This window comes from Bacillus rossius, chromosome 10, assembly GCF_032445375.1.
Source record: "Bacillus rossius redtenbacheri isolate Brsri chromosome 10, Brsri_v3, whole genome shotgun sequence".
NCBI lineage: Eukaryota > Metazoa > Arthropoda > Insecta > Phasmatodea > Bacillidae > Bacillus > Bacillus rossius.
In genome coordinates, this window is record NC_086337.1 from 10,033,252 (window position 1) to 10,059,231 (window position 25,980).

Genomic DNA, 25,980 nt, shown 5'->3' on the forward strand with positions numbered 1-25,980 from the left:
TTTAGCGGCACAGATCATTGTTAAGTTGCTTCCCCCTTATGAGGGCCCGTTCACTATCGTGCGTTTTTTGGGCAGTAATACTGTACTTCTCCAGGATTGTAAGAAAACATCCAGGTATAAAAAGTGCCATGTAAGCCAGCTGAAAGTTTATGTGTCTTAACGTGTAAGTTGTTTTGTTAGTGAGTATTAGCAGGTTTTCTCTCCCGTTGTATTTTTATTTATTTTACCTGCATGTCATTTATGAATATTCATCTGGAGCTGTTTGCTCTGGCCTAGCCTTATTGTTAAAATTTTCCCATGGAAGTTTGGAATTATTTTCTAGGGATAGTTTAAGACTTGTATTTTAACAGTTATATCCATATTCTGATTTATTATTTATGTCCTAATAATCTTTGAATAGGTGTTTACAGTATGCAACTAGTATGGAAGCCCAGCTCTATAAAAAGGGTTGTTGGCTGAGTGGGGTGCTATTTTTTTTTACAATGTATTTTATGTTTTATTGTATATTTTTTTCCCTACTAAATTATGTGTATCTTTCCAGTGCACTGGAAAGTAAGTTGTGTGATTGGGCTGCTATATTTTTAGTATTTGTGAATGGCGCAGTGTGTTGTATGTTTTTCTTTGTAATTTCCTCTCCGCCACTCCATTACCCTGTTGCTGGCGAGCCGTCTGCGCCGCTCTTCAGTCATCACCCAGCGAAGAGAGGAGACGTCCACTCTTCACTGCCTGCGTCACGCTATTCTGGCGGCTCCTGCTTCCTACGTGTTATGGACGTAAGCCTCGACAGTGACTGCGCCATCTCTTCTCGTCGGTGTGCCCGCCGCTCCTGCTGGTTGTCTCCTACGAGGTGGGCCCTCTCGTAGTGATAGAGACTTCCGGGTACTGTTTACGCAGCCCCTGCCTAGCCCAGAGATTCGTCGAGCAGTGATACCTGCTGTGGCGCGCTTTGTCGGAGTGTTTGTGATGTGGCAGCACGCTGGCGCCCCTCTTCGAGCGCCCCTGCGAGCCGCCTCCCCTCCGTGCACTGCTGCGCCAGGCGGTGGTGCCCTGTGAGACTTGCAGTTTCGGGCTGGATCGGGAGCTGTGATACATTCCTGCTCTTATTTTCCGATACCGCCGCCCCCTCTTCTAGTTCGCCTGCCACCAGCCCTTGTGGTGTTTTGGGGGCGGGCGCTTGCGCTTTGTGTCGTGTGGCGGCTTCTTCATGGATTGTGCTTTAGATACTTCTTCCTGCTTATCGCCGTTCCGCGCTGCTGGGGTGCTCCGGGCGCTGCAGTCCTGTTTGAAGCTTCCCCCGTCTGCGGACTGGACTTGGTGCGTGTGAGCCATCTGTACTCCAGCTGCCTACTGGCGTCGCTGAGTTTTCACGCTACTTCGAAGAAACCACATACAAGATACTCTACTTGTCGCTCCTCGTATCGTCGCATTCATCTGCTTCTTCGTCCTGCGGAAGGCTTCGCCAGGGGGCGGGAATTTGCAACGTGCGCTTCGGCATTCAGACGCCCGCCGGCTCCTCCCCTTCCCTTGTTCCCCTTAAAGCCCCCTCCCTCCATCCCTGTGACGTCCGCGTGACGTAGGCGCCTCCTTCCAGGCCTACTGAATGCGACACTAGCGCCATCTGGATTTTTTATATATAGGGGTGTAATTATTTTGCTCGTTCGGTTCTGTTCCGGGAGCGATCGCCGTGAGGGGTGCTTCGGCGTCGCGCCGTGTTACGCATGGCTACGAGGTGTTCTCTGGTCGGTGTCTTACATTTCTTTTTTTGATAATTATGTAATTTGCCTTCTGCGTCATGTTTGGTTTGCCTCCTTTTTGGCCTCATAAAGTAATGTTTGCTGGACACCGAATTTGTTTCGTAATTTCCTGGTTTGCATTGCCAGTGTGTTTCACCTTGTGCATTTCTTTGAATTTGTTTTTTGCTTTCGACCCTTTTTCCGTCGGGGCGTTTGTCGTTTTTCTCCGCCGCACCTCTCACATCCGGACAGACAGCATTCTACCTGCTATTACCATGATTTAAATAACGTTAGCACATAACATTTGTATATTGGCTATTTGTATTGCTCATCAGTACCTGTTTACGTAATTCTTTCTTTCGTAATTCTTGTTATATGTTGCCCCTCTATATTCATATGGAGCTTGATTTAAAGAATAATAAAATTGTGTATTTTTGTATATCTGATATTTACGCTTATTTCTTTAGGGGTTACACAACACGTCTGGCACTCTGCCTGTCCCTTTACAAGGGCCATAGTTTTTTTTATGTTTCTTATTTTTAACGTCATTGAGGTAAAGTGAGGTGGATTTCCCCTTCCCCTTCACGATACTTCAAATTTTTTCATCATGAATTTTTTAATGTCAAATTATTCTCCAAGATGATTTATTTTTTATCGCATAAGGCAAAAACTGTACTTACAATTTTTTTGCATATGGGTTAGTGTATTGTTTTATTAATGTTATTTTAATTCTTTAATTTACATGTACGTAATGTTCATTTCTATAGGGGGAAAAGTTAAATCTGAACCGTCTCTCTTATCGCTGTGCGCAGGGGCTGCCTCCCCCTTTACCGCCCCTTAGCGCAACGACAGTGTCTGGAGGGGAAGGGGTGGCGACCCCTCCAAATCAAGGCGATGGAATGTCAGCCCGTCTTACACGAACACGACACAAGGGTTATAACACTTGAACTGCATCATGTAATCACAACTGGAAAATACACTACATCGTTAACCAATGTCCAAATCATTCAAACACATACATATTTACAAAAATTAATCAAGTTAACAGAACATCAGTATGCTAACAGTCACGCTATTTGTTTGCAGTCATAAAAAACCTCTCTGTGAAAAAACTATATTATCATAAACAAAAATGCTGCATGTGTTAAATTACACTTTCTTTGAAGGCTTGGTTACCAATTATCATTTGGTTAAGGGTTCCGTAAAAATAGCATTTTCTTAAAGGTAAAATACAGAACATTTGCGTTTTGTCACTACTTTTTCCGTCACTAATGTTCGACGCAAAACCGCGTGCTGAATATAGATACATAATTTTAAGATGCCAACGTAATATTTTAATTATTAGATAGTTATTATAGTATGTTATTTACCTAATCTGAGTCTGATGTGAAGCTGGCATTTTCCGTTACACTAGAGGAATCTTCGTCTGTAGATACTTCAAGATTAACAATAATCTTATCTATTTCAGTATCTAATAACCTATCACTGTTCCAGTATTCATTCTCGATTTTTTCCACATGCCGGCAGCATTCTTTTCATTGCTCTTTAGAGTAGCTACTAAACAGCTGTTCACATAATGTCTTCTTGTCTTCGAGTGAGGATGATATTTCTTCACACACTTGTCCTTTAATATATCCCCACACTAGCTCAATCGGATTGAGGTCCGGATGATAGGGTGGAAGCCTGATTACTTCGTGGGAGTTCATTTTAATGATTTCAGCAATTTTGTAAGTTTTGGAAGTGGGCACTTGTTTCGCAAGTAATAGTAGGTTGGCCTTTGTTAGGTCAGAGGAGAAAGTTACGTTGTTTATTTTTAGCCACTCTTGAATCAATGGTTTGATGTTAGCGGAAGTCGGCTTCTTATTTGTCTGTACATTGTGATAACTTGCATTGTCGAGAACAATGACGAAGTTTTCAGGCAAATTTGGAAGCAGTTTATGTGTAATCCATTTCGAAAAGTTTTCGAATTTCATGTCATTATGATAATCTCCCGTTTTTTGTTTTGACCGGAATATCAACAATGCATTCTGTACATATCCCTCCTCTCCTCCTGCATTCACAATTATTAAACGCTGGCCTTTCCCGATTGGCTCTGTAACACCCACCTCATTGTCCGATTGCCAACAAGAACTAACGCTGTGGGTAGCATGGATGTACGTTTCATCTACATAAACGATTGAACGACCATCGTTTCGAAACTTGCGCATTTCTTGTAGGAAACTCCCTCCATGCTGCTATATCAGGCTTCTCAATCAAAATCCTTCTCCTTGACTGACACTTCGTCCAACGGAATCCCAGTCTCTTTAACAGTTTTCTCAAAAATTCTTTACTGCAGTCCAAAACACCATCATCTCGCAAAGCCGTCTTTAATTTATTTAAAGTTGGAACAGTTTTCCTGACAGTGTAAAATTCATGCACTATTCTCCTCACAGCACCACACGTAAAATCGTCGACTTCTAACCGTTTTTTGCGTTCTTTTTTTTTTTGCCAGTCGGTGTTGAAAAGTTCAGACCAATTTTACTTTTTACTTTCCCCTCAGCCAAAATCCTTTTTACCGTTGATTCAGACACACCCGTCGCAGCACTTGTCGCTTCAGTAACATTGTATTTTAAACCGTACAGAAACTTCTTTTCTTTTAGATGCGTCGCAACGTTGTATACAATTTCACGCGCCTGTCCTCGCAAGGGTCGTCCTGGAATAAGGTTCGACTTAATTCCCGAGGTTGATGGGATAGGCTCGCTTGTTGTACCGTGTAACCCAGGTCCCGGCATGACGCGCTGACGCAATCCTCACGCAGCCGAGTGAAGCGCGGAACTGACCCCCTCCACTTCCCCTGGCGGCTATCACGTGACGGTAGTGTGCGTCAGGCCACGAATTGGGGTCTGCGCAGGTTCACAAGTATCTTGCCGGGCTATACCTATTTTTAAATATAATCCAATTCTTGTCACAAAGTGCAATTTGGTAGACAAAGTAACAAAACCTGCATGATCTATACATTTTTATCCAGCCAAATTATAATTTGTGTACTTAATTTTTTTTACAATATTTTATAAACTTTTTTGAAATTTTATTTTTTCATAAAGTTTCTATGGAGCACATTTTATTAGTAACTTTCAAATGAGCTCTAGTTTAACTTTCTACGTATAATTGTTAAAACAGCCATTTTACTGAACCAACGTTGATCAAAAATAGCAGTATTCTCTTATTTTAAATAATTTGTTAAAAAATACTAATCACACAAAAAATTTAAATATTACATATTTTTAATAGGAACACTGTACCAAAAATCATGGAAATCTTTGCTTAAAAATATAAATCAAAATGTTGTCATGAAACAGTCACACAGTACTTATCTCTCGTTATCTATAGGATACCAAAGCACTAGGGCTGTGCGAATCCTCTATTTTCAGTTCGATTCGATTCCGAGTCGAATCCCTACCAACTATTTGAAATTCGATTCCAATTTCGAATCTTTTCTTTAATTTTTAAAGTTTATTATCATAAGAATTATCATTAACTTTTCATACTCGTATTACTGAAGGATAACAAATAAGTTGACAGAATATTATTTTATTACATACAATTTCCAGTTGGCAGTTGTAGAAATAATAATTAACTCAAATGTAAAATTTTTTAAAAATGCTATTTGTTACTTCCATTTATACAACATTCACAGATTTACATATACTAAATAAAACACTTTGAGTTAAGATTTATGGTAGGCTATACATAGAAACATTTAAACAAATGATTTTACAAAAATAAACATTATGTAGATCTACATGTTAAAGCTACTTATTCCTTTGACAATAAGCTAAAAATGATAGGCCCTAGGCTTCATGCAAAACCCCTTTCCAATAAAATACCTAGGCTATGTAAAAATGGGTAAGCTTAGTAAACATAAAACACTGTAAATAAAAGCCTGTAAGAGCGATGGTGTTTACAGATTATCATGTAAAGAAGTCAACTTCTCCACGAGTTCAGGCGCAAGACATTCCCTGCGAGAAGTCACAATATTACCGGCTGTAGAAAACATTCGCTCACTTGGCACAGAAGTTGCGGGAATTGACAGCAATCTTTTGGCAACCACCGAAATGTATCTGAACCGGAATTGATTTGCTTTCCACCATGCAAATGGATCAGTGTGTCTGCTGATGACAGGCTCATTGATGTACCTTGAAATGTCATCAAGCACACTCTCATGTGGTAAGGGATCATTCACTGCCACTGACTGTGAAGCTGTATCAAATTTGTTCCACACTGAGAACTGTGAGGATGATGATGGCTGAAGTGTATTTTGTGCCCCTGTTGCTTGTTCCTTATGGATGCCTTCGAAACTTGTGTCAGACTCTATGAACAATTTAAGAGAATGTAGTCCTTTCTTCTTTTCATGGTCGTGTAACAAAATTACTTTATATCTTGGATCAACAATCATTGAAACAACATATTCTTCTCTTAGTCTGTAATCAGGAAATCGCACAAGCATTGCCTTAAGCATGTTACGTGCAAAGACAATGCCACTTCCTGCTTCAGCTTGTGAGATGAAAGTTTCTAACAAATCTTTAATGCCATCTATAATGGGGATAACCATAGAAATGGTGGTATACTTTTCCCCACACAAATCATTAGTAGCCTCATAAATAGGTGCTAATATATCCACTACACCTGCAATCAATTTCCATTCAAGAGCATTTAAATTATCCATTGAGCACGAAGAAGCAAGCTCAGCTGCAATTACTTCCTTCTGTTCCAAGAGACGTTAAAGCATTGCATATTCACTGTTCCAACGTGTTTCGACGTCTTGAATGAGTTCATGTTGTGGTTTCCCCATTTTTTCTTGAAGTGTGTGCAACCGCTGAGTGGCTTGTGAGCTACGCTTGTAATGGCCCACAATGCTGCGTGCTTTCTTGCAAACTGATTCCATGCCTAAAGTTTCTCTTTTGCCATCATTTACAGCTAGTTGCAGGGTATGACCCAAACAACTGAATGGCACCCAAAAAGTTTTTGACAGTGCAAGTTTAATGTTCTTTGCATTATCAGATAAGACATACACATGTACGCCTTGGGGAATTTTCCATTTGTTTGAAACGTCCAATAATACATCACAAATGGCAGCACCACTGTGTTCCCCAGAAAAAGGAACGTTTCCCAATGTGCGATGTACAAGGACAAAGTCGCTAGTCAAGTAATGGCAAGTCAGTGACAAGTAGCTATCGTTACTACGAGATGTCTACATGTCTGTAGTGTATGAAATGGAGCCAACACCATTTTTAAAATCATGTTGCATTTCTTCTGTGACCTTCTTAACTGTATCTTCATACAGTTGTGGAATTACAGTCCGTGAAAAGGTAGTGCGGTCGGGAATCGTGTACTGTGGTTCTACCAAATTCATAATTTCAACGAAACCCCTGTCATTAACCATACTGAATGGCTGAAGATCAATTGCAATCATTCTGCCAATACTTTTTGTGATGGAGACTGCACGGGGGTTGTCAACTGAATATTTGGTAGTTTTTGCAAACAATAATGGTAAAGTTTGTAGAGCCTTTTTTACTACATGTGTCGGTTTTTGCTTTTCCATCTGCATTTGCAAGAATTCTGAATATTGCTTTGTGTGCAACCTTAAATGTTTGGCCATGCTTGATGTGCAACCTGTCGTTATTTTGAGTTCACGCCCACATGTATTACATTTTGATTTTAATTCAGACACTTTTTCAAAATAAGTCCAAACACTGCTACAACTTTTCGATGACGCCGGCTGTACATATGCCAAAGCATCACTGGTGGCGGCAGCGTTACTCATTCTTCAGCACAGTAGGCTACCACAGCAAACAGTAGTTACTTTACTGCACAACCTTCGATGGTGGACAAGTAAGCAAGCCCGAACATGAACGTGTGTGGGAACACATACGCAGATGCTTCAAAGAAAATTATATTAAGATAATTACAACTACCGCTACTTCTAATCACGTTTACAAGTGTGCTGACTTGAGGTTATTAACTCAAGATATGAATTTGATAAATAAACGGCAAACGATATTAACACACAATTACCAACCACATATAAAATGAGCTCCCATAAAAAAAACGGTATTCTATTTATACCAAAAAATATATTAGTTAACTTTTAACATTATTTTTTTAATTTTAATAAAACAATTATTTGTCTGATTATATATTATTTTATTCGTCAGTCGCTTTTCCTGTTAATTGGTGTTAGTGTTCGTGCTTTCATCCTACGAGTAATCTAATCCAACATTAAAAATGGCAGCTCGAAAAAAAATTTGCGTTGCGGCCTTGCGGGATGCTCCTTGCGTTCATTTTATAGTTGTAAAGATTTGATTTGTATTCGAAGCCCTATTACCAGTGATTATGTGCTACAGTAGGCTGCAAATTATACATATTTATACTGTCTTGAATAAATAAAATAGACTTCCGATTACCTGGGGTAATGACTGACGAGGGATCAGTGGATAATCTAAAAACACCATTAAAGCAAAGTAGGAAAAAACTTATATCTACTATATAAAAATACGGTAACACGTCTCTCAAAGTAACGCCCTAAATAGTTCCAGTAAAACAGGGTGCTAATCAACAGAGCTAATTTTTTATTAATAAGAGAGCATCTATATATTAATCAAAATAATTCGTTTTCCAAATAGCCTATGCACTTAAGTCTGATTGCTATTATTAATGAAGACACTACGCACGTTAAAATTAATTTACAGTATTCATGCGTATCTAAAAACCTTTCAAGTGCATTAAAATAAATGTTGAATAACATTTACAGTATAAAGAACACAAAATTACATTAAAAAATTTACGTACAGCGTTATTTACATTACCGGGCTTGGGCCGTGGGCATAACCCATAACATTTTTTTCCTCATTGTAGGCGCTACCAATATTTCTGAGTTGCAAACATTATTGATATAGAAGTTATATTTCAGTTCAAATAAGAATTTAAAAATAAAAAAACTTAACACTTTTTTAATTAGAAAGGTTATTTAATTTGTTAACGTAATTATCGTTTCTGCTTCTGTACTACATGCGTGACTGCCATGATTTGCCATTGACGCTAGCGCATCCTCGTTTCTGTGAGATAAACTAGTCCCGAAAGCTTCTGGCTTTTCTCTGTAGAGCCGTTGTCACGCGGGAAGCGGGATGGCTAACATGTTCTACGATGGCTAATGTAAACGTTTGCTGAACACTTGCGCTCCGACGGAAATTATTACTTTATGAAATTATGGAAGATGGATGCAAATAGCTTTTAAGTAGTGATGGTTCGAATCCCATTTTCCTCGAATCCGAATCTCGAATCCGAATCCCAAACAGTACCTCGAATCCACCCCTCGAATCCGAATCCAGTTCTCAAGGGTTAATTATAAAATAATTTATAAGTTAAGAGAAAAATTTAAACATTATGCAGAATTATTTAACCCTTTAAATTTTTATTTAAAAAAACAAGGATTTTGACACGGTCTGGATCAAGACGATTTCGTTTTTTGGTCTCATGTTTCCTGCAGTGCTGAACAAACATTCAGAGAACACTGTCGCAGGTGGTGAACACAATATTGTTTGGACAGTTTATGTAGCCTGGGTGAACACGCAGACTGAGTTTTCCAGTATTCGAGAATGTTTATTTCTGGGTTAACTGTAGGATCACGTAAGAATCTGGTCACTTCATCAATTGCTGTAGAATCCGACTTGGTGGATTTAAGGCATTCAGGCATTATCTGTGAGTACAGTGATTCATGTATCCACGGAAATCGGAAAACGAAATTCAACATTCGACAGAACAATATTTTGTAGTTACCAACTTGACATTTGTTTAAAGTCCCAAATGAAAGAAAATGCTTTCCTGAAATATTTAATGGAAACTGAAAGGCGCCATCTTGGCTTCAATGGTTTTAGGCCATAAGAAATATTGTTGTGCGTCTTTTAAAATTAAGCCTCACTAAAACATAGTGATTAATATGCCAGAAGTTAAAAGTGACGGGGTGTTTTCTCTAGTTTACCCATTAAAATTTTTTATATTAATATTAGATATTTTTTATGTTGCTCAAAATGATTGCATAACAAATTTATTGGTTGGCCATCATGGAATTATCAGATAATACATATTTTAACGTTGGTAGTCTACACAAACCAAACTTTGTCCTAAAAAAATTCATAAATAGAATGTGTATCAGAATATTTTAAATTGAATTGCGATTAAAATAATAATTGTATAATGTATTAATTTTTGTCATTCATTATTTCATTGTTATTACTACATGTGCGACCGTAACTTGTGATAAAAGTCAGCATTATTGTTGTATTACTAAGTAACAGATTTCTCGGTAAAGTTATTTAAAAAAAAAAAAACAAGATTCATTTTTAGTCTAGATCCTAAATGTGCTTTATTTTATTTTTTAGCATATTATGAGAATACATATGTGATTTATGCCTTATTTAATGCCAATGTAGCAACAATGCATCCATGTTCATGAATATAAAGTAAGTTTCCCAAATCAGTACATGCTTCATAATTTTTTTTATATAATAATGAATTAAAAGTACAATACAGTAGAACCTCGTTAATCCGTGAAGCGCTAATTCGGGAATCGGATAATCCGGGACGATTTAAAAGAGATGTAAAAATTGTCAGCGCTTAAAATTAACGTCACGCGGGCCGGCGGCCGGCCAACACTACAAGCAAATACTGTAGAGGGAGAATACAGGACAGCTCGCTCGTTTTCGCGAGAAACCGACGGTGCTGCGCTCTCGCGGCTCGGCGTGATGACTACCCCTAGCTGCCGCGACCACGGCCGCGCCATACGAAAACCTCTGAAACTAAACTCGCTGAAGTACAAAGAGTAACCGTCAGAATTGAAAGGAAATATTATTAAATATATTTTTTTTTAAATTAAATTGCCTTATAGAACGTAAAAATTTTCCTTTAGTCAAAATATTTCTTTTAGAAAAACATACTATCGTGAGTTGTATTATTTCCCACTTCCCGCTTTCATTGTTAACTAAATATGCCTTATTTCATGGTTTGTTGATATTATAGTGATTTTATGCTTTGTTTTTTCTTCTTATTTTCACACAATTCCTTTTCAGATAATGTATTTCCTCGCAAAATCATCGTTTACACCTTTTATAAAACAATTGATTATGACATTAAAATATTTGTTTTACGATGAATGTGGGAAACCCGGAGTAAAGAAAACAAAAAAGCAAAAAAGTCATGCACATGTAAATTGTATGGAATATCTAGCATAGCAGTGGTTATAAGGTATGATCGGGGAAAATAAACTTTTTGCTACCTATTTAGGTACAGCTGGATACAATTTTACAAGCATATTCGTCTCTTGTATATTATTTGCCTTTTTCATTTACAATGGAAGTGAATCTTGTAAAACTTGTTCTAGCTCTGGTACCATTGTAATAATGCATTTATTTAAATATTATTATTTTAAAGTAACGAGGTATTAATACATATTTAATATTTATGGTAGCTTAAGATGGTGCAATTGTAAGTTCTAATTTAAGGATTATATTGTTTATTTACATTGTGTCAAACGCTATGTACTTCTTCATATTTATGTCATACTGAAATTATGTATTTTTTCATCTCCCTTTAATTTTCAATATTATTTAAATGTCCATGTTATTTAATTTCATAATATCGTGCTCAAATCTCTGTTAACTGTACATATAATTATTACATACGTATTATACACTATATGAACAACTGTACTCATTATATTGCAAATATTCATAAAAAAAACTTTTAACCAATAGGCTGTTGAACGATAGCAAATCAATAGTATTTAGTGGCTAAAAAATTTGGATAATTTAATTAATTCATTAGATAATTCCCTAAATGAACGATGATTAGCAATAGAATGCTTTGAAAATTTTTACTTCAATTTTCCTTGAAAATATGCTGTTCATTGTTAACTATTTTTTACATCGAAAGCAACTAACTTTTCAGCAAATAAATTTACATCTGCATGGCCGCAAAAAATACGACGGTCAACACAATTTTTTTCAAAAGAATCTGTTGATTAGTCTAGGTGCAATGACTAGTTGAATTTAATACATTTTAGGCTTGGAATGCATGGCCGTGGGTGCTGTTATCACGCCGAGCCGCTAGGTAGCAGCACTGACGCTCTTCGCCCGCGCGGCTGTGCTATTAGTATAGAGCTGTCCTGTATTCTCCCTCTACAGTATTTGCTACAAGCCATCGCGTGGGCCGCCAAACTCTGCAACGCTGTTTGTACCGACCCTTAGTGTCGTCCCCCTTTCAGCTGTCACATTTGTCACTCTTTAAACTTGAGGGGGATGTCCTGACTTCTGCTTCCCGTCTCCCTTTGTTTGTTTACGCCCGCCAACGCACGGCAGGCGCCTGGCGAGTGACGTGTCGGCTGGCATTCGGCTGTACGAGGGGGAGGGTGGAGGGTGCAAGGTCAGCACGATCTTATCTTTCTCTCTTCGGCTGTTGTAAATGACCGTGAACTAATGGCTAGGCAGTGCTGTATTTTTTTAAGCCGAGACACTAGTTCGAACGGCCTTAACCCAGCTGCTCGCCGGTGTCTGAGAAGCTTGACAAGACCTTCCGGGCTTTTAATCGCTAGTCCGTGATTATCTCGGTCCTGACCATCACGTATTAACGAGGTTCTACTGTACCTCAATAGGATTTGTTACAAGGAAAACGTAAACAGGCCAAGTAAATTGTAAGCATTTAAGTTTTTAAAGTACTACATTTACATCAATATTTTTCCTCGAATCCCGAATCTTTTCCCTCGAATTTCGAATCTTTTGAATATTAGAGATTCGGTGGGATTCGAGGATTCGAGGATTCGACCGGCCCATCCCTACTTTTAAGGAAAGAGAATAAAATATTGTTTGTTGAATCTTTACGTGATTAATTCGATACATTACTTATCACTGCGTTGTATTTAATAATGCTACATAACATCTGTTGCCAATACCTATGTCCGCACGGAAAAAAATACTAAAAATAATTTTTGTTTTTATGTTTTGTGGAAGTGAAATATGGCACAGTTAATCCATCAATAGGATAATCCGCACCCGGATAATCGGGAGTATACGGTACGTTAAATTTTTGATGTGTATGTGTGATTATAACCTATACTTATTTCAAGCCTTTTTTTTTGGACTCTAAGCATTTCGAATCCCTTAAAATTAATCGGGGCGAGTTCGGGTATTCATGGAACCGAACCGAAATCGAAATTTTCAGGTACCCGCACACCCCTACAAAGCACCTAACCAGTAGACTTTACTTACCCTGTTTTATTGCATAATCGTCGCACCGATATTTTAGGGCATCAAAATTTGGATAAAAAAACCTCTCGCATAAACGTTGCATGATATTTTCGGTCCCGCTATAAGATTCCGCGCGCTTTGTGTAGGTATTTTTTCTGTATAAAACCATGTATTTTAAAGTAGAAATCTAATATTTATTCGGACATTACCACTTACTTCTTTAATTAATGGAAATACGAAGTTGTCCGACGTGTAAATTTTCTTTAAAAGATGTTTTTCAACGTTATAACCCCTTTATCTGTTCGTCTGTGTCGCTGCAGTGTACTGTTTATAAAAATGTAGCCAGCGCTAGTTGCCTTCATTCATGTTTGGTTATGTTGCTTCCCGTATAGAGCACGCACACGTAGTCGAATATCGATATTGATATCTCGCCGATTGCATGCAACACGCGCTCTCTGTCTTGTGCCGAGTTTACTACATAGCCCGCACTCTTTCGTGGTGTGTACTACGACGATAGTTATATGTTAGTTCAGGATCGCATTCGGGTCACAGATTTTGTTTTTCTATTTAAAGTTGAAGAAAGGTTTTTGTTGAATGACATTAATTTTAATTGTTTGGCGTGCTCTTGTATACTCCACTTTTTAAAAGAATGTACTTTCCATGAATGAGTTTTGTTTTTACAAATAAGTTTACCTAACAAAAAAAAATTTTTCGCAATAAATCGCACCCACTACTTTTCAAACTTGATTTTAGTATGAAATGTGCGATGATAATGCAATAAAACACGGTATTGCAAATTGTGACACATGAAGGTGGGATTTTGAAGAAATGTTCATTTTACAACTGTGATACAAATACATACACAGTGTGCACGGAGGATACCTCACCTTCCTGCCGTCATGATGTCCTCCCTTGAACAAGCATCACTGCCAGGTACACTAAAACACAGCTGAATTCATTCTCACATACACTTGGCTGGGATTACCTCAAAAGACGGGAGGCCCTCTTCCACGCCACGTTTGAGAGAAATCTCGAGGTACAAATCATCCAAGTACTTGAGATCATCCTCCGTGAGCTGTACCGCCCCGTTGCGCCCCGCCAAGAAGTCCTCGCGCACATTGTCCTGGCCCATGTTCTGAAGGACATCCTGCGGCACAACACACGGCACGGTTGTCCCCACTGTGTGCACGTCCAAACACACACTGCATGTATGTAACATTTTTATGTAATGCTACACAAAAATCTGTAGCAAAACCAAAACTCATCATTCTCATATCATCCTACTCATCAAAAACATACCCATCATCATAATCATCATCAAAAGAGCCTTAAAGTCTTTAGAATTTCAATTTTGTGACAAAGTAACAATTGCAGGATATGGCTAGTGATGCATATGTGACATCTCACACAACATTACTGACTCTGCATCTACATTACAAACATTTTAATAGAAAAAACCTCATGCCTACAAAGTGGTTCTTTTTTTTTTGTTCAATAATGACACCCAAACATTTTATAATTAAAAAAAATCTGTTTTGTTATCAATGATTACCAGATATTCTCAAAGAGTGGATGACCAAGTTCTGTAGTGCCCCAAGGGACGACAGCACAAGGCAGCACCAGAGAGCTGTACAATGAACAAGAAGTAGGCCAGTGCCAATAGTATAGTAAACATCTTCCAAAAAATAAAGATACCCAAGAAAAGCAACTGTCACCATAACGAGCATAAACACAGTGCAATGTTGAGTGCTACTGCATCTTTTACAGAGTACCAAGTCCATTTAACACTGATTTTATAAGGAATTCAATTTAATTTTCCTTAAAATATTGGTTTATTAGACGTAGGCTGAAACTATATACCACTCCCTTGAAGTCAAGAAGGTTAAGCGCTGTGACATTTCTTCGTTATCACTGGTGTTAGTAGTGAAACATGAAATGTTACTAAGGGTGCACACTGTGTAGTGCGCTGCACTTGGCAAACATTTTTTTTGCGATGTAGAGATACCTTTTTTTTGTCAAGCAGCCAACATAACCATCACCGGCTACTGTTAATAGCGCTACAGGGAAAGAGGTGGACTGCGAGCGTACATCTGGATATTTTTCTGTCGGATCGCATCCTATGCATCGCACCGTCACACTAGAAATTCCAGCAGCATGCCTTTCTCTCATAAAGACATTCACTGTTGAACTGGTGGGATGGAACAGGGGGAAGAAATGAAGAGGCTACATCTTACCTTCCATAAAGAAGAAAGCAATACGATCACAACTTAACATTCGTGGCATAATCTAGAAATTCACAGCCTTTTCCCCGGTTATTTCCCAGTCAATTTAAATCCCCACCATTTTCCTAGTTTTCACGGTTGGCAGACACCCTGTCATAGTGACCTGGGAAATTTTTCAGGTGTAGCACAATTGCACAGCTGTGTTAATGCCTGTCTGAGAATGTGGTCAAGATTATTTTTTTCAACTGAGAACGCTGTTAAGTTGCTGGCATTCTCGATAACTGCAGTAATGTTGGGACATTTCCAGGTGAGCATGCAGGGATGCAGTTATGAAATAATCTGAAGATTACTTTTGTCAGCCAATAAGACTGTATTGTGTAGTTGTATGACCCCTGAACACTCTATGGACATTTCATTGTACACCTACACCTCAAAGTATTACCATTCAATTTAAGTGGTTTTGGTGTAACTGCACCAATGAATTAGGGCATAATTTGAAGAAATCTTTTTCATAATGTAAATTTTTTATTTCCATGGATGCATAATTGCAATGGTACTTGCATAACATTAAATACCATACCATAAATTAATAATATGAAGAATAATAAAAGTATAGCTTAACCTTTTCTTAGTTGTTATTTTCTTTCTTCAATGCCTATTTTCTTAGCACAATCAAAATTGTACAATGACTAACACGCAGGTGTGCTCAGTCAGTATAACAACATGCTGTCTCGCAAGCCAACACTCAGCAGCAGCTCTGGTTAGAAAACCCCAAAACTTTCACAGCAAGTTTATTTCATGCCTGCCAGGCACATGGTTGAAAGACATGCATTATGTTAAAAGGTAAATAATCCTTCTCACTAATATAAGTTGGAAAGTTGATGCTTCTTTCTAATAAGACATCTAAGAAGAGCAGTGCCCACGACTTTGTCCGCGTGGACTTTGTTGGGGGGTATTGTGACTTTCTGAGATAATATTATGGTAGATGCACAGTTTTAGGTTATTCTCAAAACACTCATAACCAATGGTATATTAAAGTACTTCTTCGTAAACTATATTTTTAGTTTTGTCTTCCGGCAGAAGTAGAAATTGATTTTTTCCCGAACCAGATCTCGACAGAGCAACATATAGTTGCCCATACGAAAAACACTCTTGGCGTAAATCTATTCCTACGTACTTAAATGTTTGTCCCTGGGCCTTATTAATTGTTACCACAAACGATACCTTCACCGGAAATTGAATTCGCTTAAAGTGAAAAGGCAAATCCGTTGGTATCATAGGTATGCGAGGTATCAGCACTGTTTGCCCTACTGCTGGACCAGTCAATACTGTAGCACCAATCACGTTATCGCGAAGGAATTTTACTTGGAGTCTGGTTCCGTTGCATAAATTTGGTGGTTTAAGATTCCTTAGCAGCACAATTGGACAGCCAGTTTTTAATTTGAGTGAATGTGAGGGAAGGCCACTTGGTTTTAAAGAATTTAAAAATTCTTGTGGACAATGTACCGCATCTTCTTGATCCATTACTTTATCAATGGACCTGTAGTTCACTCTATCTCCTGGAAGTTTACCCAGTATCCAGTTATTGATGTTGTCAACGCTACTGTTTCTAGCTGCCAATATTGCCCTTTGACACATCCACTGGTAGTCTTTGTTTTCTATATGGACTACATATGGGTACACTTTAGAGATTAGGTCTTCAATGCTAGTCATACATGCGCGTGCAATACTTACACACTTACTACAACACTAATACTTACATTTTAAATATTGCGATACCTTTTGAATGAAATGTTCGAATTGAATAATTCAAAAAGTTCTAGAAAGGTATTGAATTCGTCTTCATATGCAGTAATTTATTTTGATAAGGATTAATACCAAGGTACGCAATAAAGAGTTTTTGAGGCGACTGCATTTTAATTATATAAAAAATAAAAGAAAACACTAATTGTGAGATAACTACAATAGTTAGACATATGGTTACGCGATATTTTTTGAAGACAATTATATGTTCTGCAAAGTGGTAGTACATTGTTTTGTTCTATAATCAATAGGTTTCGCAGCGCACGCCATGTAAGGATTTTTTCGGGTCATTTTTTTACACTTTGGGTTACCTTACTGGACTTTTAGTAAGGATCCCTAATGTTATTGATAATATTGTGTATACAGTTTGAGAAAAACAGTATAAGTCAACTCATTGTGTATTTTTGACTTATACTCTTTTTCCCTGGCACCCTAGATATAGCCTATAGCCTTCCTCGATAAATGTACTATCCAACACTGAAAGAATTTTTCAAATCGGACCAGTGGTTCCTGAGATTAGCGCGTTCAAACAAACAAACAAACAAACAAACAAACAAACAAACTCTTCAGCTTTATAATTAGTATAGATATAAATTATTTTTTACTTCAGGTATGTTGTTATTGCATGTTTATAACAGAAATGTTATACCAAAGACCTATTATTGTTACAAAAGGTTTTAGGTAGTTTATTCTCAAAATGTAATCAAAACATTTATATAAATGTACTTAAAATGTATTTATACCTATAATTAATACTGTAGACTGATATTAGCAGGAGCAAAGTCTGGATTGATATGGTAGGCTACTAACACACTTCAATGGTTGGGGAATGAATTATTAAAATAAATATACATGCTCAAATAAAAATAAGTACCTATAAAATTGGTGCTGTTTTGATGAGCACTCTTAGCCTGTAACTGTTTACGGCAATACTTTGAGGGGCGCACGTGTTAAAGAAAGCAGTTGTTAGTCCAGCACAGGCACACAGACCAGACCCACCTGGACCACCAGTATCTCCTTTATCTTGGTGAGGTCCTGCTGCGCACGCTCCAGCGCTTCCTTGCGCGCCAGCTTCTTCTGCAGCCGCGCCTGCTCCGCGGCGATCGCGCTGAACTGCTTCAGCAGCTCCCGCAGGTTCTCCAGCGTACAGCTCACCTCGTCGAACCTCGCCACCGCCGACAGCTGGTCGCTGTTCAGCGTCTTGCCGTTCTTCTGCTCCTCCTGGTACAGCTCTATCTTCTTCTGCGCACACCACCGACACACTTCACTTCACTTCAGCACGTCCGGGCGGTGCCGGGGATAGGGCAGGAGAAGTGAAGGAAGTAAAGGTGAGTGTTTCAACTGAATGGTTGTGCAAAAAAAAAATTTGAATGGGTTCTTAACCAATTAGGCATAAATGTTGTGCTTGTAGCCAACCCGAAGACAGTTTCAAACCCTTCCGATGAACGCGATGCCTGAATGACTGCTCCCGAGGACTGGACGTAACTGGAAGAGCTGAAGCGACAGAACGGCAGGACGAGTGATGACGTGATGGATGACGGAGATGAGGAAAGAGGTTGCGGTAAGAACAAATGTTCACCGATGCAATCACGAGGAGAGTGAAGCGTACGGAGCAAGGACGTCGGCCTGGCTACAGGTTGAAGATGATCACAATGATGATGATGATTGATTCTATGATTATTCATTAATTTAAGGAGCTACTTTGAGCTCTCTACATGTTGGGTAGCTTGAAACCAAAGGTTGGCACCCTTTTACCCAGCCTTGCAGCCTGCGAGTTTTAAGTTTCTTCAAGCAAACTCAGCAGAAAAATTCCAATCCAAACACAGTTCTAGTTTTCTCAATTACTTCATAAATAAAAACCAAGTTGTTCAAATGCTGTTTACGTGGGTTAACCACCTACTTAAATCCATGGGCTTGCTGACTGGTCACATTACACTCCACAGACAAGACAAACATCACGGTATTATATAGTTAATTTCACTAATAAAATTTAGTACTCTAAAATTACTTTTAGATTGATAAATATTTTTACCTTAAGCATAAATTGTAATTCTTCAAAACTTACAACTTTCTATTTTAATTTGTAGTTAGAGCACAATGATGAAATTTTTTTTTATAGGTACTAATTACTAGTTACTGAAAGTACATTTTGAGAAAATTTCAGATACTCGCTATGCTTTTGAGATATGCAATTTTGAAAATCAGCAATTTTAACCAAATCCCATTATCTGAAGGCTCGTACCTGGATGTAAATGTTCCCACATTTTCCAGTGGTCTTGTTATACCTTTGATGAAAAAAAAATTAAAAAATATATGACGTGTTTATATTCCTACTAGGAAGAAAAAAATTTATCATCATTAATTTTTTATTATACCAACATGATTTTCTAATAAATTAAGTTAATTTCATTAAAAACTATCAAATTTTTAGTTATAACATTATTTGTAGATAATTTCATGTTTATTCTTTAATAAATAAAATAGTGACCTATTTAAATTAAAACTTACATTTTAAAATGCACAAAATGACATCCTACTAATTAAAATAGCAACTGGAAGCCGAAGTGTTAAAATTATAAAAATTTTAAGGAAAAAAACTTTTAGGTACGAGCAGATATATTTGGAAACAGACAAATACTGAATGAAATACATCAACACACATGTGTTGATTTGATACGGATTGACTCACAGTGTGTGTTTTTCAAAGGTACCATCAGATACCAATGTTACTTTTCAAAATAATTTATTAAGAATATTTTAAAACACATAGGTATGTATGAAATAAAATTATATTACCTTTAAAATAAATACGGAGCATAATTTAGTAAAAGTACAGCCAGAAACTATAGTTGTTTCTATCAAGAAAGATAAAGGTGGGTGACTGCAGAATTAAAGATGAGTAATCGTAACTTATGTATCATTACAATTGTAACTTAACGTATCATTACAATGAGCAATGTCTTCTTCACGGTTATGCTGTTTGAAGTGCTTTCTTTTATTACGTCACTAAGCTTACAACAAAGATAATTTTGCGAGTATCATACGGGTTTGCTCAAATTACAGTATAAGGTTGACAGTTTCGCCGATTCTTGCAAATTGAATTTTGCGTGAGCTACGTAATTTCTACCTTTTGAATGTTGGTAGTCTCACTTAGCCATGAGCAAATTATTCTCTGGATCAGTTACAATCGTATTAATGTAGGTTTTATAATTTTTTACTTCATAAATCCTGTAAGTAATTATTTTCATTACCCTTAATTTAAGTTTGTAATACCCTTAATGTGTTTTTTTGTATTACCCTTGAGATAATGAGCAAGGCCTTATTCACTTTTATAGCTACTTACAGAGCCTACTCTATAATTAACTGTCCAGGCCCTTAACTTTGCATGTATGCAGCTTCTCTCTTATAGAAAGGAAACCCAATCTGCAAAACCCATCTGCAAAAGAAATTCTATAAAAATTTAAAAATTTCTCCAATAAAAAGTTTACTACCAAAATAACAACTCTAGGTATTTATAAAAGAATTCAACAAAGCAGTGTTTGAAAATAAATTATGGTTCATGGGGAAGCATGCGGGGGTTCCATAACCTCAGGCATAATCTAAAATTCTGAAAAGGCCTTGTCAATGACTCTAAAACAGATGTACAACAAAGCATCAATTATTTATTCTTATTTTCAATTACTTGCACTTGTACAAGAAATGCATCCAATAAATTTTACATTATCAGTTACAATGGCTACGTTCAAAAGTAGCCTAACACGAATACAAAAAGAAATACGTAAACATGTGGTTAAGAAAATGAATATACTAAGCATTGACAAGAAAGCTTGTGGTCAGTACACTGGCTTATGTTTGTTTTCACGTGTTTTTTGATCAACGTAAATAACTAAATGTTTTGGTAACTAATTTTGGTTTACATTTGTATAATTTAAATATTATTGGTTAGCATTAAATTATTTTGTTAGAAGTTTATTTACATTTTTGAGATGATATTGTTAGGTGCAGACATGATAAACAGTGTTTGTAAAAAAGTAACAGTTAAAGAGACGATATGCAGAGTAAAAATTATAGTAAATGGGAGTTACGAGGCTTGACAGACAATACTATTGCATTATGTGCATGTTGCTGATAACTGCTGCATGCCAAAGACACACGTGTGACCTCACAGTGGCATGTGCGGGCGTACAGGACTTGGCCCAAGATTGACTTGAGCACAGCCAGCAGCATCCTGCTGGGAGCGTGCTTCGCGGAACGACCGCTGCACTGGCGAGGTGGGAGCGTGCTTCGCGGAATTGCCTCCAGAAATCCTTTTTTTTAAGTTCAGCCACTTATTTAAGAAGTCTTAAAAGTGGTTTTAATATTCACATTGGTACGATGTCACACGGGCAAATTGAGGCTGTAATTTAGGATCAACGAATTTCACTCATATTTGGCTCCACCCATAACAACCGTTCTTAAAATCAATCTTCGTGCTATTTATTTGTAATTGCATACACAAACCATGTATAGTAATGATTTCAACTCTTTAATAAAAATATGAGCCACACTTCTTGTTTGAGCATAAGTTAGAATTCCCACTAAAATCTTCCTAACAAAAATGTTTCTTTTCGTTGCTACCCGCTCACAGTCAATTGTTTTAAAGTAATAAATAAACGTGAAATTTAACAAAATAAAATGGTATACGTGCAATCAATTTCAATATAACAAGATATGTTAAATAGTTTCCATATAGAAAAAAAAATTCTCAGAGACACATATTACACATCAGTAATTTAACCTGCCATTACTATATGAACTTTAAGATGAAAGAAAAATAAATAATAATTTATAGTTGTGAGAATATTTCTCCACAATGCTAAGAAATTAAGTAAAAATCATATATTAAGGGGACTATAACATGTGTAACACATAGGAACAAAAAAAGAAGTAAATGAGGCAACAATATTACAGCATCAAAAAAAATGTTTATTCCTCTATTCATAATTTCACTGTAAAAACATATTGTATATACAACAGTTACTAATTCTCACATAAAACTGAAATTACAATTACTTTTCAGCCCTTAACCAAACCAGTTCCATTCACTAGCCCTCATGCATTTGGCTGGTACAATTAACCAACATCCTGGGTGACTTCCCTTCAGCACCTACCACATCTTTCAGTGCACAAGTTGCACACAGCATTAAATTCTCACAAAACTAAAACAAATAAGTGTGCTTGAGTTCATGTCCATCGACACCAGACAGCTGTGCATGTTTTGTGTTGTGTACATGCTGTGCAAGTGCTAAACATTGGTGTAAATCCTAGTGTAAATGTTTGTGTCCTGTAAATTTTAGGCCAGCCTTTACCCTCTCTTCACCAAAATTGTTTTGTGGCCGGGGTCACTAAACATTTGCAAGTAATATTTTTTTTTTTTTACTTGTGATGTTGTTAAGTCACTGCTTCATGAAATTACGGTCAATAGTAATTAAAGTAAAAAGGTTGGCTAGGTTAGTCACGCTACATTAATAACACATAAATTTATATTTTAACAAATGTAGATGGCGTGTTCTACTAACCTTTCACTTTGTTATTATTCAACATATTTGCCATTCCACAACCTCCACAGGTAAACAATGTGAGCACACTGTAACAACCCAGGTTACTGCCATCCCCAGCTTTGCAGGGTAATTTTTTGCTGTTTTTTTTTAAGTAATATCAGCTGATATGATGAGCCAAGGTCATAGTGACCTAGTTTTTCACACCTACTTGTATTTTGTCATAATATTCTCATAATTTATTTTGACATTTACTTGGTTTATTCAGAAAAGGCAGTTAAGTATGTTTTTACTTTTTTTCACTTTGTTTCTTAGATTGTTGTGGAAATCCACTTTTCAGTATTTTTACATTTGGAGTTACTTGAAAGCTTTAAGTATGTTTCTGGAACATTGGTATTGTGTTAGTAAACGGAAGGACAAATAACAAATGCTTGACTCGGTGCACCAGTTTTTTTTTTTTACTTTTTCCATGTGTGTGTAGTCTTTCTGGCAGTTTCTCTACATAGTTTTATGATGGGAAAATCAGCAGGTGTTCTTTCCCAATAGAGGAAATAACTTTATCACATCAGTAGACCAGCCAATCAGAAGAGACTTCATGATTGTTTTTGATGCAATCTCTGTCAAAGAGACCTCGTTGCGAGGGGCAGGAAATTAGTATGCTGCTATGTTTTAGTGAGGGCTGTGCTGTGATTGGTTGATACTTCCCTCGGGTGGTTGGAGTTGCAAGTAGCCTCATAGTCGTTCAAGTACTGTGCCAAAAGGACGTGCAGAGGCAACGGCTCACAAATAATAGTAAGTATGAATCAAGGCAGATCATTTCATGTCTGGGTGCCGGGGCCATGCTGCAATTAAGTATGAATCTCCGTTTGAGAATTTTTCAGACTAACTAGAATTTGTAGGCCCCACATGTGCGTAGTAATATTGTACCTAGGCAAGTCACTAGGTCAGTATTTCATGAAGGCACAGAACTGCGAGTAACGATCAACAAGGGTGAATGAGTGTTTCTTTCGGACCTACCGTGTAAAAGAGACGCAAGTTTGGACGACGTGAGAAGAATAAATTACCTCACTTTATTTCAATTCTTTTATTTGAGAATCACCATCAACATTTTGAGTCATTTAAATCTCAGAGACAGAACTTTACAACCCACTACCTGCAATGTCTGATTCATTTGTAGAGTGTTTATGCATGTGCAATTCAGGCCATAGCCAGCAGGTTCAAGGTCTGGGTTGGCACAACATCAAAGCCCCCTTCAGCAAACGTGTTAATGTATCTACATGCATTATTTATCTCACTTGGCTCCTATGGGTGATGACTTTCAACATTTAGGTACCAATAAAATATTCTTCATTCGTGTGCATTTGACATTTTGTCATATTTTTTTTGTTGTAATTTTAGACATTTAATTTTGAAAACTTCTGTTTAGTTTGTATTTTTCATAACATGTATTTGATAGGTTACGTTAGTTGATATGGTTTGCCAAAACTGATACTTCTGAATTTGAACAGTTGAGCCTAACTGTTGGATTTCAGAGAATTAAATACATACTGTAGTACCAGAATTTGAATAATCTGTTTGTCTTTCAATGCTTCTGAAAGAGTTCATGGTGGATAATAATGCAATTAATAATAATTTTTCAAAACAGTTAAGTATTGTGTGAATTTGATTACTGGAGACTTTTAACATATTGGAACTAATTCATAGAGCAGCGCATATTTCTTTTGACTGTATGGTTATCACTAAACAAATAAAGGAATAGAGTAGTGCTAAAAAAAAACTGTAAAATCATGTCACACAAGGGATGAATTTTCTGTAAAAATAAAAAATCATAAAATTGTGTTTATGAACATTGCAGATGTTCCTGATCTATTTTTAAAACAGTGTTTTGAAATTCCTGCTAGATTCGGAGAAACTTGCTAATGGGTAGGTCCATGAGGTCATGGGTAACTACAGGCTATTGAGAAAGCTGTTAGCAAGCACAGCAGGAACTCACGCATGGCAACACCCACATTACTGCACAGGCAAGTGTAAAACAATTAACCACATGTTAAGTTCTTTAAATATTGGAATGTGCCTTCACAGAAAGATTAGAAATACAATAAGAAACTGAATAATTTAATTTTCAGATGTTTACCTTTCTTAGTGGCACAACTAAAGTAAACCATTACCATAGTTTCTAGTAGAAATAGTTTTTTATTACAAGGTTGTGTTTGTTTAGTTACTTTACATTGATTTTGGTCATGCATTTTTCTTAAATAGTCTAGATGGTTAAACAGGTCAATATGAACAAAAGATTGGTTAGGTTGTCAGGTCTGGGGCATTTAAAATACGGTAAAATCGTTCAAATGTATCAATTCTCGCAGAAATTTAATGTTTTATGTTCTCACTGCAATCTGGAAAAATCTGTGGTCATAAAGACTTCCATGCAACGGGATGTGTGGTTTACTTAATTCAAAACGAGCTACTATTGACGGCAAATTATTGGCTATAAATAGTTTGCAGCGAATTAAATAATTTAAACTCTAATAATTTCTTGATTGAATGCCTTTCCCGCATACAATTTCACTGCCTTCATCGCTCACCCACAACCGATATTTTTCAGAATCTATGAGAATTTGTAAATTGTGTTTCGAGAGAAAATCAACCAACATAAGTACTTAAGAACACCACTTTCAGGATTTTCTAATGAAATAAATAGCGACTTTTAACATTTACAGGCGATTTGTAGATAAACAACAAAACGCCGACAACGTATATGATGAAAACAGTTTGATGCGAACACGCTAAACGTATTACACGGAATAACCAAAATAACATTTGAAATTTTATGTGCTGATCACTACCGTCCACGCTTATATTTATTACAATGCTTCAGAACATAAATATATGTTATTCCAACCACATGGCTATGAAATATGGCGACCAATAACCAGCTACACTGACAGGTGATTCCCTGTATTTCACAAATTAATTACATCACTAACAATTGTTACTTACTTTTCTTTTCTCTAAATTTCTAATTTTGTGCTCAACAGCAGTAAAGGCTTGCCGAAATGGATCTGAGGTCTCCGTAGAGACCTGTTTTTCTAGTTTCGCATTAGCGGCAGAAGGCATCCTTCACGGGCAACAACACCGCTTAACTAAAACTTGAAAAAAAAAAAAAAAAAAAATTAGATTATAGTTGCACAACTCCTCCGCCAGAGGTCTACCAAGTTTTCAAAGCAATATTCCGATATGATCAAAGAACACTATAACTACTACTTTCAACCATACCACGAAAGACAAACAATTTCAGCTCATGAAGGTAACGTTGGCATACAAACGACCATCAGAACACAAAAATTATTAATGGAAGGAACATAGCCATGTGAATTTGTTTTCAAACAACTCTGAAATGTAAGACACTATT

At 37.0% G+C, this 25,980-nt stretch overlaps 1 protein-coding gene across 2 annotated transcripts in view; it reads right to left on the reverse strand.

The window, feature by feature from the left end:
* The window catches only part of LOC134535771 (caprin homolog), a 190,213-nt gene extending 164,493 nt beyond the window's left edge, over nucleotides 1-25,720 (reverse strand). The window contains exons 1-3 of one of the 2 annotated variants that reach the window (XM_063375016.1): nucleotides 25,569-25,720; nucleotides 18,034-18,276; nucleotides 13,995-14,156 (exon numbers count right to left, since the gene is read on the reverse strand). In XM_063375016.1, the coding sequence (XP_063231086.1) occupies nucleotides 13,995-14,156; nucleotides 18,034-18,276; nucleotides 25,569-25,685 (522 nt within the window). In that variant the 5' untranslated portion in view covers nucleotides 25,686-25,720. The remainder of the gene's footprint in view (nucleotides 1-13,994; nucleotides 14,157-18,033; nucleotides 18,277-25,568) is intronic. The other variant, XM_063375017.1, reaches the window with a different exon arrangement.
* Nucleotides 25,721-25,980: the final 260 nt, after the last annotated feature.